General features: G+C 47.4%; 1 protein-coding gene across 1 annotated transcript in view; it reads right to left on the bottom strand.

Annotated features, from left to right (window-relative positions):
• Positions 1-18,532, bottom strand: part of CIPC (CLOCK interacting pacemaker) — a 65,046-nt gene that overhangs the window by 24,088 nt on the left and 22,426 nt on the right. The window contains exon 2 of the mRNA XM_088460830.1: positions 18,105-18,233. Coding sequence (XP_088316956.1) covers positions 18,105-18,216 — 112 coding nt within the window. The 5' untranslated portion in view covers positions 18,217-18,233. The remainder of the gene's footprint in view (positions 1-18,104; positions 18,234-18,532) is intronic.

The following is an 18,532-nucleotide window of genomic DNA, read 5'->3' on the forward strand; positions in this document are numbered from 1 at the left end:
CCCTCGGAGGCATGTCAGTCTGCAACATTGACTGAAAAACCGAGGAAGCGGCCGCCAAATTTTGTATTGAGTTGGAGAGCACATCCACCCAGGGTGGAGGAGTCACCATAGGGGCCTGAAAAGGTACCACAGGCTGCTGCGGCACAGGGGAAGCCTGTATATGCATAGGCAACCCTGCATAGGGACCCACCGACTGAGACCCAGGAGGACTCCGCAATAACTGCGGGACACCCGGGGAATGGGGGATGGTCAGCTGGGGTAACGCCCTAGTAGGGAGAGCAGTCGGGACCGATAGACGGTCCGCAATAGACACCAGCACTTGAGAAAACATCGCCCACGGTGGTTCCTGCGTCAGAGAAGGTCTGGATGGGCCAGGAGCCACCTGGCACCGACTACACAGACCCTCCTGTGACAAATCCTCCCTATCCACTCCTGCAGAACAGCGTCCGCAGGAGGCCAACATCGGAGCCACTGAGCGCTCAACCTCCTCGTCTGACATGACAGAATATATTATATATCTGGCACCAGGGTAGAAGTAAAACGCACTCACCGGTGTGCTGAACAACAGCCCACAATATGGCACTGAGTAGCACACAACTGTATGTGACGGACCTCACAAATACGTGATCTATATAAGTGAGGTCAGTAGAAACGCCCCTCCCCCGCACACCTGTAGGGCTTGTAGGAGAAGTAAAGGGATAGGTATAAGCTGACAGTAAGCGGTAAATAAGCACAGACAGGCAGCACTAGCAAAAGTCACATACCATGCAGAAGTAATACTCACTGCACCTTTACACTACAATCAACCTGCCCAGATTCAGTGTCTGGGAGGGCTATAGTGCTGTGTACACTGTCCTTAATCAGGGGAGAGGTACACAGGGGGACCGGTCCGCATGCTCCCTGAGAGATCTGCGCTGCCACTGTGAGAAAATGGCCGCTGGAGACCTCAGAGGAGGAGTGGCCGAAGAGTCTGCAGCTCAGCGACGCCAGACTGCGTGCTGAAAGGCGCGCTGAGCTGAGGGGAGGAGCCGCTGAACAGGGAAGGCTTCCTCCCCTGGCTGGCCATAACCCCAGGGATGCTGGCTTCCCGCTTGCCCCTTTATCCCTGGTGGTCTAGTGGTCCCATGGGTTATGGGGGGGGCCCGCCGCCACTGCCAGCAGCCTCCGGTCTGCCCCCAGGACCGGAGGCTAAAGGACTGCATTTAAGGCATTCCGCGCGCCGCCGCTAGCCAGCGACGCGCGGCTCACCTGCATCCCCGGCGACTCCGGCAGCAGTCCTGGGAGGTAGACAGAGTCCGGCTAGTACGGACTCTGCCCTCCCGCCGCGATCCCCAGATCAGTACTGGCGTCGCGGCGCCAGTCGGGGATCAGAGCGGCAGCGTGGGCGTCTGTACAGACAGCCCTTCGCTGCCGTCTGTAGTAAAAGAAACTAAAATAAATAAATAAATAAAAAAGCTTCTGGGGGCTGCTCCTGCAGCCCCCCTGCGCGGTGACCGACTCCGGCCGGGCACCAGCTTACACTGGGGTGCCTGTGGCTCGGGGGCGGGGTATAGAGGAGGACCCAAGTGCATCCTGGGAGCTAAAAGCTTAACTGTGTGGTGCCCATGGATCCTGTTCCAGCTATAACCCCCAAGGTCAACCCTGTGGACCCCCTATGGACCCTGAAGTAGAAATATAGGACACAATTATTATTTTTAAAATGTTGAATTCATTTTTGTGTGTGGTGCATTTAAATTTCTAAAACTTAACATGAAATGTAACATGAGTCACATGGAATAACCCAAATATGTATGTATACAAACACTCACACAAACTCCTAGGTCAGTCAGATCTCTCACTAATACCATGTAAATGCAGCTGACAAATGGGCAGTATAAAAAGAAACAGAAAGTAAACAAAAAACTTGTTTTGTGTCTTTACCTGATGAAGAATTTGCGTCGCAGACCATTTTGGAACTTCTGTGCTTACATTCCTTTAACCACTTTATTCTTGAAATTTTATTTAACAAATGCCCTTTAAAATGTCTTATAAAAAAATATGTAATCAGGTTAAAAATATATTTTTAAAAATTAAGTAAAAAGGGGAAAAAAAAAAAATGTGCCTAGGGAATATCTTACACCTCCCTTACCCCCCACTGTAACATTATCTCCCACCATTTCTGAGTGACTGCTATAATCAATTTTACTATTATACACCCTCCTCTCCTACAAGCTCCAGTGCCAAATGACCTTAATGAGCAATTAACCCCTCGGGGGTATTATGCCCCCATCCTCATGGGGCATTACCGTTTCCAGCATATGCAAAGCGCAGCAGAGCATGTGTCAGTGGGGACAGATGATCAGTTCCCCCCCCATGCTGCGGATGATCTCTGCACTTGCAGAGATCGGCCAAATGGTGCTCCGAGGAGAACTAAGGGGGCGATTCAGACCCTGACGCAAAGCAGCGCACTTTCGCTGCCGTCATGGGCAGAGTATGCAAATTTTGCGATTGCACGGCCAGGCATAAGGACGGCCCCTATGTCTTACAGAGCGACGGCAGAGTGAACGCACGCCGGTATAAAGACGTCCACTTTTCTTTCTTAGCACACGTCATCTCCAGGAAGTGTGTGATTAATCAGTAACATCGAGAGCCATCGGAGCTGCATGCAGCGCTTGAGGTAGACCCTACCTCGCCGCAAGCACTGCGATCACTGCAGGCTGAAATCTAACCAGGTGACGTATACAATGACGCTTCCATGCTAAATCATGGACGCCCATTAAACGCTGTTCTGACGTCCAGACACGCCTGCGTTCGCAGCACCGCTCCCCCGTTCACAAGCACCTTCCCCTGTTACCACCCACAAATGGCGCTGTCACTCAAAGTAGCGTCCAGTCTGTGTACTACGAGTGCGCGATTCCCAAGTGCAGTGAGTGACTTGCACATGCGCATATTGACGCATACGTAGACGAGCAACAATTGCCCGCAGTGAGCGAACGCGGCTTAGCGTCCGGGTCTAAATCAGGTCCTAAGTGTCTCTCCTCGCACTTTTGTCCCTGGCGCATTCGCTCCAGAATGCCATTCACTTGGCATGCTAGGGTGTGAGACATCACTGCCTGGGGAGCCAGAGGAAATCCGTTATCGACATGTGCAGAATGGATTTCCTTTTTAAAAGGCGGAAGCAGCGTGTTGGCACGGTAGTATCGGATTAAGAGGTGAAAGGCAGCGCATAAACCTGGCACTAATTTTTCCTATACACCAGAACGATATAGTTCCAGCCAAATAGTTAGCTGGTTGGAACGATAATCTATTAGTGTATGGGAGCCAACAATTTGCCCTTTGCTCCCAAATGCTAAAAAAAAGATGTCCGAATGAAGTCGCGCCAACCAGCTGGAAAAACCAAATCGTCTGATATTTCCCAACTAGCTGGACAATTATAAAATGTCAGTGTAGAAGGAAAGTTGGACACACTCCCCTCAACTGAATGATTAGCTATCAGAACCAAGTGAACAAGGGGCCTGAATAATTACGGATCGCTATTGCGATTACGCGCGCAGACGGCAGATTGTCTGCATGTGATTGACAGGAAGTGAGCGTTTGGGGGATGTTGACGGGGGGAGGGGGTGGTCAGCGAAACGTTGGCGTGTCAGTATGTTTGAACACAGTTACAGGGGCGTGCATAAATTAGCCACTGCCACGGTAGTACTGACTGCGTGCAACGATGTTAGCAATTTCTGTGTAAAGACATACCTGTTGTAATCATGCGTGAGGGGCCGATGTTACTGGATGTTCCAGATGTATATACACAGGATTGCAAAGTATTACGGATGTGCGAAAGCGGTAGTGGGTGTCTCTATGTTGGCCTTGGGCGTCTCTATAATAGCTTTGCGAATGCAGTCATTAGCATATTTTCGTAATGGACCTGCATGTGTCATCGCAGCTGCGATCTGTGAATCATGGGCGCCCCCCACAATGATTCCAGATAGCCATAGGCCAGATGGCACCATGGATGGCTTGCCCAGAGGAGTAGAGCCCGCAAAAAACCCCAATATGTTGACCTGAACAAAGCAAAAAGCTAGGTTATACAGGATTGTGTGATTTTATCTATCTGGAATACAAGCCAAAAATGTCTTCATAAATATTCAGAGTGCCGCTTGTGTTATATCTTGAAACCTGTATATTTATGTACACGGGTGTTTTAAGAGAGGAGATGGCTGTGTGCAAACTCCGTGTGGGCACCATCCTCTCAGGCTTTGTGCCAGAGTCTACCTCGCATGACCAAGACACCGGGAACTACTTATGCCCCAGGTTTTTAGCTTCTGTCTGGCAGACAGAAGCTGATTAGCAACCTTGAATACCACCTGTGAGAGAGGCTGATAAAGGGTGTGTCAGTCTGTAGTCAGTCTCTCATTGCCAGGGGAACAGATCAGATGCCTGATGAGACATTGTGATTACTGAAAATAAGTGCTGTGCTAAAGAATCTGTTTTGTGAGAGGGATGTTCAGTCCCTCCACTCTGAGAGGGATTCATTTTGTTTTTCTCTGCCCGATGTGAACGCAAAAATATATGTTAGTAGTGCCTATCCGTCGTTAGTGAGTATTACTTTTATTCATTGACAAGGGACAGCACCCCTGGCACTCCTGATATCTGCTCCTCTCTGCATGGTCTGATGTTTCCAGTAAAGTTTCCTGAGTAAGTTTCAGATAATGGGATTTTGGTAACTACCGGTAAATCCTTTTCTCCGATTCCACAGGGGACACTGGAGGTGCTTACGCTGGGGTATAGAGGCGTGGATAGCTGGAGCCGGCACTTTAAATTATTTAGAAGTGTGAAGCTCCTCCCCCTCTATGCCCCATCAGCCCTCAGTTTAGAAAATGAAGACCGAGAGGAGATGGAGAACAAGTGGAGTGAAACGGAGAGAAGAACACAGAATAATCAAAACATACAACATATGGAACAAACCGAACAGGCAGGCTAAGAGCGATGAGGTGGGCGTCCAGTGTCCCCTGTGGAATCAGAGAAAAGGATTTACCGGTAGCTACCAAAATCCCATTTTCTCTTTCATCCACTAGGGGACACTGGAGGTGCTTACGCTGGGGACGTCCCAAAGTTTTCCCCACGGATGGGAGCGTTCTGCGGCACCTGCAGAACTAGGTGGCCAAAATGGGATGCCGAAATAGCCAACGTATCAAATTTGTAAAACTTGACAAACGTGTGAACTGAAGACCAAGTGGCTGCACAGCACAACTGTGACGTAGTGGCTCCCCTACCGGCCGCCCATGACGCACCCACAGAACGTGTGGAATGAGCCGAAATGGATGAAGGAGGCCGGCGGTCGGCACTAACATAAGCCTGCTGAATAGTCAGCCGAATCCAACGTGCCAAAGTCTGCTTAGACGCTGGCCAACCCCTCCGAACCGCATCATAGAGGACAAAAAGCGACTCAGACTTACGGAGGGAAGCAGTCCTGTCAACATAGATGCGGAGAGCTCAAACCACATCCAAGGTAGAAGAACCACCAGAATCCTCCACCAAAGACGGTACCACAATAGGCTGAATAATATGAAAAGCCGACACTACCTTGGGAAGGAAGGCGGCTACCGTCCGGAGTTCCGCCCTATCAGCATGAAACACAAGGTAAGGTGGCTTATAGGACAGAGCACTCAATTCTGAAACTCTACGAGCCAATGCTAGAGCCAGGAGGAGGACCGTCTTCCAAGACAAGTACTTAATATCAACCTCTTCCAAAGGTTCAAACATGGACGACTGAAGAAACAGAAACACCAAGTTGAAGTCCCAGGGCGCTATCGGAGGTACAAAAGGAGGCTGCACACGCAAGACCCCCTGAAGAAACGTCTGCACCTCAGGAATGAGGGTCAATTTCCGTTGAAAGAAAATGGAAAGGGCAGAAACCTGCATCTTTAAAGTTCCAAGACGAAGGCCAGAATCCAGACCCGTCTGAAGAAAAAACAGAAACCGGGACAACCGAAAAGTCCTAGAGGGAAGATCCCGACTGGAACACCATGAGAACGCCAGATGCGATGATAATGCGCAGCCGAAAATGGTTTCCTGGCGCGTAGCATGGTGGGAATAACAGAGTCTGGGATTCCTCTGCGTCTTAGGATATCGGGTTCAAGAGCCACCCCGTTAAACGCAGTTGCGCTAGGTTGGAGTGTATGAAAAGACCCTGCTGTATCAGATCCGGGCGCAGAGGAAAGAGCCATGGATCGTCTGCCAATAGGCACCGAAGGTCCGAGAACCAACTTCTGCGAGGCCAGTTCGGAGCCACGAGAATGACAGAAACTGACTCGTGTTTTATCCTTTTTAGCAGTCGAGGAAGAAATGGAATCGGAGAAAAAAGGTAAACGAAGTTGTAGATCCACAGAACTGTCAGAGCATCCACTGCCTCTGCCTGCGGATCTCGAGTTCTTGACACATATACCGGGAGCTGACGATTCAATAGTGATGCCATGAGGTCCACCTGAGGACATCCCCATCGACGTATCAGCGCGTTGAATACGTCTGGATGAAGCTTCCATTCCCCAGGATGGATATCCTGGCGGCTTAGGTAATCCGCTTCCCAGTTGTCCACACCAGGGATGAATACCGCCGACAGGATTGCTGACTGGCTCTCGGCCCACCGGAGTATCTGAATTACTTCTCGCATGGCCATGCGACTCAGAGTCCCTCCTTGGCGGTTGATGTACGCGACGGCCATCGCATTGTCGGACTGAACTCTTACCGGACGAGTCCTTAGAAACCCTGTTGCTTCTATTAGAGCATTGTAATTGCTCTGAGTTCCAACACATTTATTGGCCACTTTTGTTCTAGAGGGGACCATCGACCCTGAAAGTGATAATCGAGGACTACTGCTCCCCATCCTCGAAGGCTGGCATCCGTTGTTACGATGGTCCAGTCCCACACTCCGAATCTTCGGCCCGCTATAAGATTGTTGGATTGTGTGCATCAGAGAAGGGCCACTCTGGTAGCTGGGCTCAGACAGATCTGTCGATGTAGAAGCAGATGAGACCCAGAGCCCTGTGATAGTGGGTCCAGCTGAAACACCCTTGAGTGGAACCGGCCGAACTGTAGTGCCTCGGAAGCAGCTACCATCTTCCCCAGGAGACGCAGACAAAGAAGTATAGACCTTCCTTGGTCTGAGTACCAGCCGAACTAACAACCGGATATCCCAGGCTTTGTCTATTGGAAGAAAGATCCTCTGTGATGCCGTATCTAAGATCATGCCCAGAAGCAGGAGCTTCTGGGAGGGACTGAGATTTGATTTCTTGAAGTTGATTATCCAACCGTGTTGGATTAGAGTCTGATATGTCAGTAAGGCATGACTTGTTAGAAGAGATACCGATTACGCTTTGAGTAACAGGTCGTCCAAATAAGAGACTATGTTCACTCCCGATGACCGAAGGAGAGCAATCAAGACTGACATGAGTCTGGTGAAGATACGGGGAGCCGAGGCAATGCCCGAAACTGATAATGATCTTTCAATATGGCGAAACGCAGAAAGACTTCGTGTGGTTCCCAGATGGGAACATGGAGATAGGCATCCTTGATATCCATGGATAATAGGAACTCTCCTGGTTCCAAGCTCGGAATAACGGACTGCAGAGACTCCATTTTGAACAGATACATCTTCAGATACAGGTTCAATGACTTGAGGTTCAAGATGGGCCTCACCGATCCATCCTGTTTGGGTACTACAAATAGATTTGAGTAAAACCCCATACCTCGTTGATGTTCTGGAACCGGAAATAGCACAGATGATATTACTAGAGACTGGATAGCCTCCTGTAGAACCATGGCCTTGTCTGCAGATATTGGCAGACTTGTAGTGAAGAACCGAGCTGGAGGGGGGACCTCAAAGTCTAATCGGTACCCCAGGGAAATTAGTCTGCGGATCCACGGTTCTGGAGAGGTCTGGTTCCAAACCTGTTGAAATCCTTGCAGGCGGGCTCCCACTGTAGGTGGTCCCAGGTGGGACGGAAGACAGTCATGCCACCTGTTTCTCAGTTGGTTTAGGCTCCTTTCTACGTGCAACCGTGTGTGGGCGACCTCTACCTCTGCCGCCTCTTGCTTGTGAGGGAGCACCTCTGGCTCTACCACGAAAGGAATTTGGCGCACGAAAGGAATGAAACGAAGGTCCAGTGTAAGATCTTCTGGGAGCCGGTGCAGTTGACGGGAGAAAGGAAGACTTACCCCCCGTGACCTGGGATATCCATTTGTCTAATTCCGGGCCAAACAGCATGTCGCCATTGAATGGTAAACCCTCCACCGCATGTTTGGATTCTGCGTCCGCATGCCAGGCACGTAACCAGAGGGCTCTGCGGCCCGAAATAGCAGAAGCAGATATGCGAGCACTAAGCTGACTGATATCTTTTAACGTTTCTCCCAGGTAAACTGCAGACTCACGGATGTGTTCCCCCAAGCAATAACAAGGGTGGGCCTAAGTTGAGCACCCGTTGCGGTATAAATAGATCTTAGCGTTGTCTCCAATTTACGAATCCGAAGGATCCTTTAGTACTATAGCGCACGGTACTGGGAGTGCTGTTTTCTTAGAGAGACGGGAGACAGACGCATCTACTGGAGGGGGCGTTTCCCACTTTTCCCTCATGGATGATGGAAAAGGGTAGCTAGACTGAAATCGGCGTGGAATTTGGAACAGTTTATTCGGTTGTTTCCAGACCACTGATAGTTGCTGTTGAAGATGCAGTGAGAACGGAAAAACCGCTTAGCTCTTTGGTTGTTCACGAAATAATTCACACTCCTGGGATGCAGTAATTACATTCTCAGGTAAGTTAAGGATTTTTCTGACCGCCAAAATTAGAGATTCCACCCCAGGAGAGGTGGACTCTAACTCTAGAGGGGTCTCGTCCTCTAACGCTTCCTCCAATTCCCCTTTGTCAGTCCTTGTAAGGAAGTGGAGGGTGTGGACACAGCTGTACCCATTACCTGTATCAGGGTGTCTAGAGACTTGGTTAGCCCAGCAACCCAGGGAGGCTGAGACTTACGTGCCTCTGCCAACTCAGACGTTAAATCCGTCATTACTCCTACCATGTCAGCGGCCCATGTAGGCGCAGGTGAGGCAGTAATAGCCATAGGTGGATGAATTGCTATACAAGCATCACATAACGTGGACCCAGTGGCATGAGGCTTAAGGGGGGTATCCACTAGACGATAAAGTTGAACGATTGAACGATAATGATAAAATCGTTCGATAATCGTTCAAACATCGTTTGAACATCGTTTGCAAATCGTGCAGTAATTGTTTCTAACGATGTACGATGCGCGCTCCCGCTGGTCGTTTGATCGTCTCCTCCATCGACTGAACATGCAGGTCAATTTCACTTGATTGCTTACAAATCGTTTACACATCGTTTACACATCGTTCACACTGAACGATCAAACGATGAACCACTATCTGCCCACTATAGCTGAAAGCTCTCAATCACAGATTAAAACAACATAGTTTATTGTTAGATCTTTTGCAAATCGTTTGCATATCTTTTGCAAATCTTTTGCAAATTGTTCAGAGTGGAAGATCATATTTCAAGGGAAACTTCAAGGGAAAATCGTTAAGAGGTTGGACAGGAATAAAATCGTCTAGTGGATGCCCCCCATTAGATAGTTTGTTGTTACACCTAGAACAGACAAACATCTTTTGAGCAGCTTTTGTTCTGTTTGACATGGATACACACAGTCACCACACACAGAGGGACAGAGTATAAACAGAAATAACGAAAACAGAAGGCTGGCTTGGGACACAGAGGAGGAGATACACCCCACTCCCTTCCCACAGATCAGATTCCCTGCACCCCCAATGTATTATGCACAGCCTCTGTACCAGAGCCTTCTGTACCTAATTTGTATCTGCACACTGTAGCCAAGTTGGGGAGCAAGAGAATCCAGCCCCTGTAGCTCTGCTGCTCACTTCCTGAATAAGGGAGAGATGCAGTGTATTAGTTAAAAAATGGCAGCCACGCTGTTTAACACAGCCGCTTGCCGCGTATAGAAGAGAGAGAGCCCGCGCTGATTAGGCTCCGCCCCCTTCTTCATGCCCTAAGGGCTCCAATTATGGCTGCTATGTGGCCATTACCTCCCCCTCCGCACTACACCACGTGTATCAGCGGGGAGAGGGGAGCCGCGTGTAGCGCTGTGTACATGCAGCTTCCCTAACACAGCGCAGTGTAGCGCCTACAGCGGGACAGGAGCCACGTGTAGCGCTTGTTAAACTGCGCTATGTACACACCAGCACAGCGCAGACATGCTGTGTTAGTGCTGTTGGCAGCGGGGCAGGAGCCGGGGGATGCGCAGCATGTTACTCACTGCGTGTCCCCGAAGGTCTCTCTCGGCAGGTCAGCAGAGTCTTCTCTTCTTGTGTGTGAAGACTCTGTTGCGGCGATGAGGAGCTGTCAGGAGCTCTTTTGGAATGAGCCCTGCGCACTCCTTCCTGATGTTCTAAAACACCAGGGCGCCAGGTACCTTTTAGATAGGTGGCGAAGGTTACCTATAGGAATGTAAAAGATGTATAAAATAAAAAATAAAGAAGTGTCTTGCTGGAGCACAGCATAATGTGACCAGCTCCTAGAGGCACATTTTCTAAACAGAGGGCTGATAGGGCATAGAGGGGGAGGAGCTTCACACTTCTAAATTATTTAAAGTGCCGGCTCCAGTTATCCACGCCTCTATACCCCAGCGTAAGCACCTCCAGTGTCCCCTAGTGGATGAGAGAGAAACAGAAGTTTCCCCGGATATGCTAAGCAGGTAGAGCTCAGTGGCGGCGATGTGTCTGTTGCTCAGAGCGGCTCACTCTCCAACCAGCAGATGGGGAATCAGCAGCAGCAGTGGCGGTCCCGGGGACTTATGCTTGGTGGGAGGGAAGGACGGTACACATGGGTGGGGGCTGGGTTGATGCAGTTCCATCAGCGGTCTGTAAACATCCAGATAGAAAAGGCTGATGGGGGGCACAGATCTTGGGCGGCCGGCACCAGGAATGAAACAGTCAAAAGTGATATAATGAGACCGCTGAGCACCAGGAGCACCCCTCCTCCGCCTCCTTGGGCACAGAGAACCAGAGCCAAGCAGCGCAAACTTCTCCCACCACAAAGTGGTGTCATATATTTGTAGTATATGACGGACACTAATGCTGTCTGTATTATATGGCTGCCATTAATGCATGTAGTTTACGGCGGTCACTGATGCTGCCTGCCCTATACGGCTGTCACTGATATGTGTAGTATATGGGAATCACTGATGTTGTGTGTAGTATATGGGGGTCACTGATGTGGTGTGTAGTATATGGGGGGGGTCACTGATGTGTGTAGTATATGGGGGGGGTCACTGATGTGTGTAGTATATGGGGGGGGTCACTGATGTGTGTAGTATATGGGGGGGGGTCACTGATGTGTGTAGTATATGGGGGGGGTCACTGATGTGTGTAGTATATGGGGGGGGGGTCACTGATGTGTGTAGTATATGGGGGGGGTCACTGATGTGTGTAGTATATGGGGGGGTCACTGATGTGTGTAGTATATGGGGGGGGGGGTCACTGATGTGTGTAGTATATGGGGGGGTCACTGATGTGTGTAGTATATGGGGGGGGTCACTGATGTGTGTAGTATATGGGGGGGGTCACTGATGTGTGTAGCATATGGGGGGGTCACTGATGTTGTGTGTAGTATATGGGGGTCACTGATGTTGTGTGTAGTATATGGGGGTCACTGATGTTGTGTGTAGTATATGGGGGTCAATGATGTTGTGTGTAGTATATGGGGGTCAATGATGTTGTGTGTAGTATATGGGGGTCAATGATGTTGTGTGTAGTATATGGGGGTCACTGATGTTGTGTGTAGTATATGGGGGTCAATGATGTGTGTGTAGTATATGGGGGTCAATGATGTGTGTGTAGTATATGGGGGTCACTGATGTGTGTAGTATATGGGGGGTCACTGATGTGTGTAGTATATGGGGGGGGTCACTGATGTGTGTAGTATATGGGGGGTCACTGATGTGTGAAGTATATGGGGGGGTCACTGATGTGTGAAGTATATGGGGGGTCACTGATGTGTGCAGTATATGGGAATCACTGATGTGTGCAGTATATGGGAATCACTGATGTGTGTAGTATATGGGAATCACTGATGTTGTGTGTAGTATATGGGAACCACTGATGATGTGTGTAGTATATGGGGGTCACTGATGTTGTGTGTAGTATATGGGGGTCACTGATGTTGTGTGTAGTATATGGGGGTCAATGATGTGTGTGTAGTATATGGGGGTCAATGATGTGTGTGTAGTATATGGGGGTCACTGATGTGTGTAGTATATGGGGGGTCACTGATGTGTGTAGTATATGGGGGGGGGTCACTGATGTGTGTAGTATATGGGGGGGTCACTGATGTGTGTAGTATATGGGGGGTCACTGATGTGTGAAGTATATGGGGGGGTCACTGATGTGTGAAGTATATGGGGGGTCACTGATGTGTGCAGTATATGGGAATCACTGATGTGTGCAGTATATGGGAATCACTGATGTGTGTAGTATATGGGAATCACTGATGTTGTGTGTAGTATATGGGGGTCACTGATGTTGTGTGTAGTATATGGGGGTCAATGATGTTGTGTGTAGTATATGGGGGTCAATGATGTTGTGTGTAGTATATGGGGGTCAATGATGTTGTGTGTAGTATATGGGGGTCAATGATGTTGTGTGTAGTATATGGGGGTCAATGATGTTGTGTGTAGTATATGGGGGTCAATGATGTTGTGTGTAGTATATGGGGGTCAATGATGTTGTGTGTAGTATATGGGGGTCAATGATGTTGTGTGTAGTATATGGGGGTCAATGATGTGTGTAGTATATGGGGGTCACTGATGAGTGTAGTATATGGGGGTCACTGATGTGTGAAGTATATGGGGGTCACTGATGTGTGAAGTATATGGGGGTCACTGATGTGTGAAGTATATGGGGGACACTGATGTGTGAAGTATATGGGGACACTGATGTGTGAAGTATATGGGGACACTGATGCTGTCTGTAGTATGAGGGAGTCACTGATGCTGTCTGTAGTATGAGGGAGTCACTGATGCTGTCTGTAGTATATGGTGGTTATATAGGTAAGGCGTGACTACTATCTACTGGGGGGGGTGTCACAATGAGTCTTTGCCCTGGGTGACAGAAAGACTAGCTTCACCCTTGATGGGGGATGCGGTTAACATACCGCTGCCCGGAATGCCGCCCTTCGGAATCCCGATGCTGGAAGCTCAACCAGGGACTAAAGATGGGCTTGGGGATTTAGACACCTATCTTTAGCCCCATGCTGAAATCCCGACATCCTGAACGAAGGTAAGCCGGGGCTTTCTAGTTGTTAGCCACTGGGAGGGGGGGGGGCAGGGTTAAGTTTAGGCACTCCCGGGGGGACTTACGGTTAAGCCCCTGGAGAGGGTTAGGCTAGGGAAAGGGGGGGTTAGGGTTAGGCACCACTGGGGGGTAAGTTAGGGTTAGGCACCCCCCTTGGTGGGTTGGGTTTAGGGTGCGGGAAAGGGGTGGGGGGTGAGGTTAGGGTTAGGCACCAAGGGAAGGTTAGGGGGTGGTTAGGGTACTTACCAGCCCTAGTCGGGCTCTTCATTGTTTGGGCTTCTGGCGTCGGTATTTGGTCCGCCGGGAATAGATCCGGCGGTATTACATACCGATTCCCTTGAAAGGTAGGGGATATTACTAGACTTACACAAAACAATCTATATGCCAAAATATTTTATTCCATATGGTTAGAAGACATTCAGCCACAATTAATAAATAATTTGTGTAGCAATGCAAATTGTATCATTCCTTCCAATTTTGAAGTTCGTCCCCACCTGACCGGAGGTTGTAATATATCTCACAGTGTGCGCCATACCGTATGCCGCTGCGGGTAATCGCATGGCACGATGCGCGCGCACGTTTGTAGCGCGATCGGCAAGGATGCAAGAGGACACATCTGTACATTAATGGTATCTGTGTAAGTTACACAGTCTGCACTACAATAGGCCACTTAGGGCTGTATTCAATTAGAAGTGAAAAGTCCGTTTTGGTGATACTTTTTCGCCGATGATGTCACTTTCGCCGGTTTCAACTTATGTACAGCGCTGCGGAATATGTGTGCGCTATATAAATAACTGGTAATAATAATAATAAATCCCCGTATTATATTGTAGCATCTTCTCACCGGCGCCTATTAATACCCGGCGGAAAAAAGTGCAGAATTGGGGTTTTGGGGTACAATGTTTCAGGAACCACCCTGCACCCTTTGGACACCTCCCCTGACGCTAACCGTCAAAGAATGCAAAAAAACCCCACAAAGGACACCCCAAACAAGCAAACATAGGCGAAAAAAATCACAGTGGGGGTACACATTCAAAAACTAGCGAAATAGCCTTTTGGGGGGGGGGGTTTGGAGGGTGCAAGTATGGGGGAGGTGTATTCTTGTTACAGGTGTTTGCAGAAAGTGCGTTTTTGGCGTTTTTTAATCCTTGACTTTAGCAACTTTATAACATGCTTGCACCCATTTTCATTTACCCCAAATTTGATGGGAATACCTATTTTCCCCCCAAAAAGTAGCAAAATGCTATTCCTCACCACTTGCTGGAAGATGCTAAATATCGCCTATTGAGACCATTTAAAAACCCCAAATACCTTTAGCAGGGCTATTTGGGGGTATCCATAGTGATCTCCCATGTCAGTACATCTTCTGGGTGGTGTCAGGCTGATTTCCCCAAAACTGACAGAACTTTTCACTGGATTTCATTTTCGCTGGGTTCCGTTTTCGCCGACTTGGAATTGAATACGGGGATAAGCGGGGACGAGCGTGATACTTTTTCGCACCCTAAACCAGCGATGACGGCAAAAGGTCCGGCAACGGGCTTTTTGCTTCTAATTGAATACGGCCCATAGTGCGGTAACACAGCCTTCTCTACAATATACCACATAATGAGGTCACACATCCTTCTCTACAATACACCACATAATGAGGTCACACATCCTTCTCTACAATATACCACATAATAAGGTCACACATCCTTCTCTACAATATACCACATAATGAGGTCACACAGGCTGCGCTACAATATACCACATAATAAGGTCACACAGCCTTCTCTACAATATACCACATAATGAGGTCACACAGGCTGCGCTACAATATACCACATAATAAGGTCACACAGCCTTCTCTACAATATACCACATAATAAGGTCACACATCCTTCTCTACAATATACCACATAATAAGGTCACACAGCCTTCTCTACAATACACCACATAATAAGGTCACACAGCCTTCTCTACAATATACCACATAATAAGGTCACACAGCCTTCTCTACAATATACCACATAATAAGGTCACAGCCTTCTCTACAATATACCACATAATAAGGTCACACAGCCTTCTCTACAATATACCACATAATAAGGTCACACAGCCTTCTCTACAATATACCACATAATGAGGTCACACATCCTTCTCTACAATATACCACATAATAAGGTCACACATCCTTCTCTACAATACACCACATAATGAGGTCACACAGCCTTCTCTACAATACACCACATAATGAGGTCACACATCCTTCTCTACAATATACCACATAATAAGGTCACACAGCCTTCTCTACAATATACCACATAATAAGGTCACACATCCTTCTCTACAATATACCACATAATACGGTCACACAGGCTGCGCTACAATATACCACATAATAAGGTCACACAGCCTTCTCTACAATACACCACATAATGAGGTCACAGCCTTCTCTACAGTATACCACATAATGAGGTCACACAGGCTGCGCTACAATATACAACATAATAAGGTCACACAGCCTTCTCTACAATACACCACATAATGAGGTCACACAGCCTTCTCTACAATATACCACATAATGAGGTCACACAGGCTGCGCTACAATATACAACATAATAAGGTCACACAGCCTTCTCTACAATACACCACATAATAAGGTCACACATCCTTCTCTACAATATACCATATAATAAGGTCACACATCCTTCTCTACAATACACCACATAATGAGGTCACACAGCGTTCTCTGCAATATACCACATAATAAGGTCACACATCCTTCTCTACAATATACCACATAATAAGGTCACACAGCCTTCTCTACAATATACCACATAATAAGGTCACACAGCCTTCTCTACAATATACCACATAATAAGGTCACACAGCCTTCTCTGCAATATACCACATAATAAGGTCACACAGCCTTCTCTGCAATATACCACATAATGAGGTCACACAGCCTTCTCTACAATATACCACATAATAAGGTCACACAGCCTTCTCTACAATATACCACATAATAAGGTCACACAGCCTTCTCTACAATATACCACATAATAAGGTCACACAGCCTTCTCTGCAATATACCACATAATAAGGTCACACAGCCTTCTCTGCAATATACCACATAATAAGGTCACACAGCCTTCTCTACAATATACCACATAATGAGGTCACACTGCCTTCTCTACAATATACCACATAATAAGGTCACACATCCTTCTCTGCAATATACCACATAATAAGGTCACACATCCTTCTCTACAATATACCACATAATGAGGTCACACAGCCTTCTCTACAGTATACCACATAATGAGGTCACACATCCTTCTCTACAATATACCACATAATAAGGTCACACATCCTTCTCTACAATATACCACATAATAAGGTCACACAGCCTTCTCTACAATATACCACATAATAAGGTCACACAGCCTTCTCTACAATATACCACATAATAAGGTCACACAGCCTTCTCTACAATATACCACATAATAAGGTCACACATCCTTCTCTACAATACACCACATAATGAGGTCACACAGCCTTCTCTACAATATACCACATAATAAGGTCACACAGCCTTCTCTACAATATACCACATAATGAGGTCACACAGCCTTCTCTACAATATACCACATAATAAGGTCACACAGCCTTCTCTACAATATACCACATAATAAGGTCACACAGCCTTCTCTGCAATATACCACATAATAAGGTCACACAGCCTTCTCTGAAATATACCACATAATAAGGTCACACAGCCTTCTCTGCAATATACCACATAATAAGGTCACACATCCTTCTCTACAATATACCACATAATAAGGTCACACAGCCTTCTCTGCAATATACCACATAATAAGGTCACACAGCCTTCTCTGCAATATACCACATAATAAGGTCACACAGCCTTCTCTACAATATACCACATAATGAGGTCACACTGGCTGCGCTACAATATACCACATAATAAGGTCACACATCCTTCTCTACAATATACCACATAATAAGGTCACACATCCTTCTCTACAATATACCACATAAGGTCACACATCCTTCTCTACAGTATACCACATAATGAGGTCACACAGGCTGCGCTACAATATACCACATAATGAGGTCACACAGCCTTCTCTACAATATACCACATAATGAGGTCACACAGGCTGCGCTACAATATACCACATAATTAGGTCACACAGCCTTCTCTACAATATACCACATAATGAGGTCACACAGGCTGCGCTACAATACGAAATGTAATGCGGTCACACATCCTTCTCTACAATACACCACATAATGAGGTCACACAGGCTGCGCTATAATACAATACGAAATGTAATGTGGTCACAGTCTGCCCTATAATACAATATGTAATGAGGTCACACAGTCTGCGCTATAATACAATATGTAATGAGGTCACACAGTCTGCGCTATAATACAATATGTAATGAGGTCACACAGTCTGCGCTATAATACGATATGTAATGAGGTCACACAGTCTGCGCTATAATACGATATGTAATGAGGTCACACAGTCTGCGCTATAATACGATATGTAATGAGGTCACACAGTCTGCGCTATAATACGATATGTAATGAGGTCACACAGTCTGCGCTATAATACGATATGTAATGAGGTCACACAGTCTGCGCTATAATACGATATGTAATGAGGTCACACAGTCTGCGCTATAATACAATATGTAATGAGATTACAGTGTCTGCACTACGATATCTTATACATGGACTGTACCTGAATATCCAGAGTCCTTGTCGGATTCCACAGTCGTGTGCGAGTTCCTCGGCTGGGCTCTTTGTGCTGAACCCCGGCATGTTGTGGCCGGCTGCCTCCCCTGAGCGGCCATGTCTGTACATCGATTCCCTGGAAAGGAAAAATGAATAAACCAATTATTGTTCAGAGACCTGTGAAAGTGATACGTTCCCTAAAGGAAGCAGCAGATGTAACACATGATGATAAGACCAGGCCAGCTCATTAATGCACCACATCTTATAGTATAAATACCCCGAAGAAGGTTCCACAGAGAGTGTACATTGCTTTGTGGTGGTCTGATCATTTCTGCATAGATTACATGATACAGATGTACATTACCCACATAAGGACAACAACAGCATAGTGAGCTCTCATCCCTCGCGTGCAGGGTAAGCAGTGACCAGAGGGGT

This window comes from Taudactylus pleione, unplaced genomic scaffold (assembly GCF_031769625.1).
Source record: "Taudactylus pleione unplaced genomic scaffold, aTauple2 ptg000987l, whole genome shotgun sequence".
Taxonomy (NCBI): domain Eukaryota; kingdom Metazoa; phylum Chordata; class Amphibia; order Anura; family Myobatrachidae; genus Taudactylus; species Taudactylus pleione.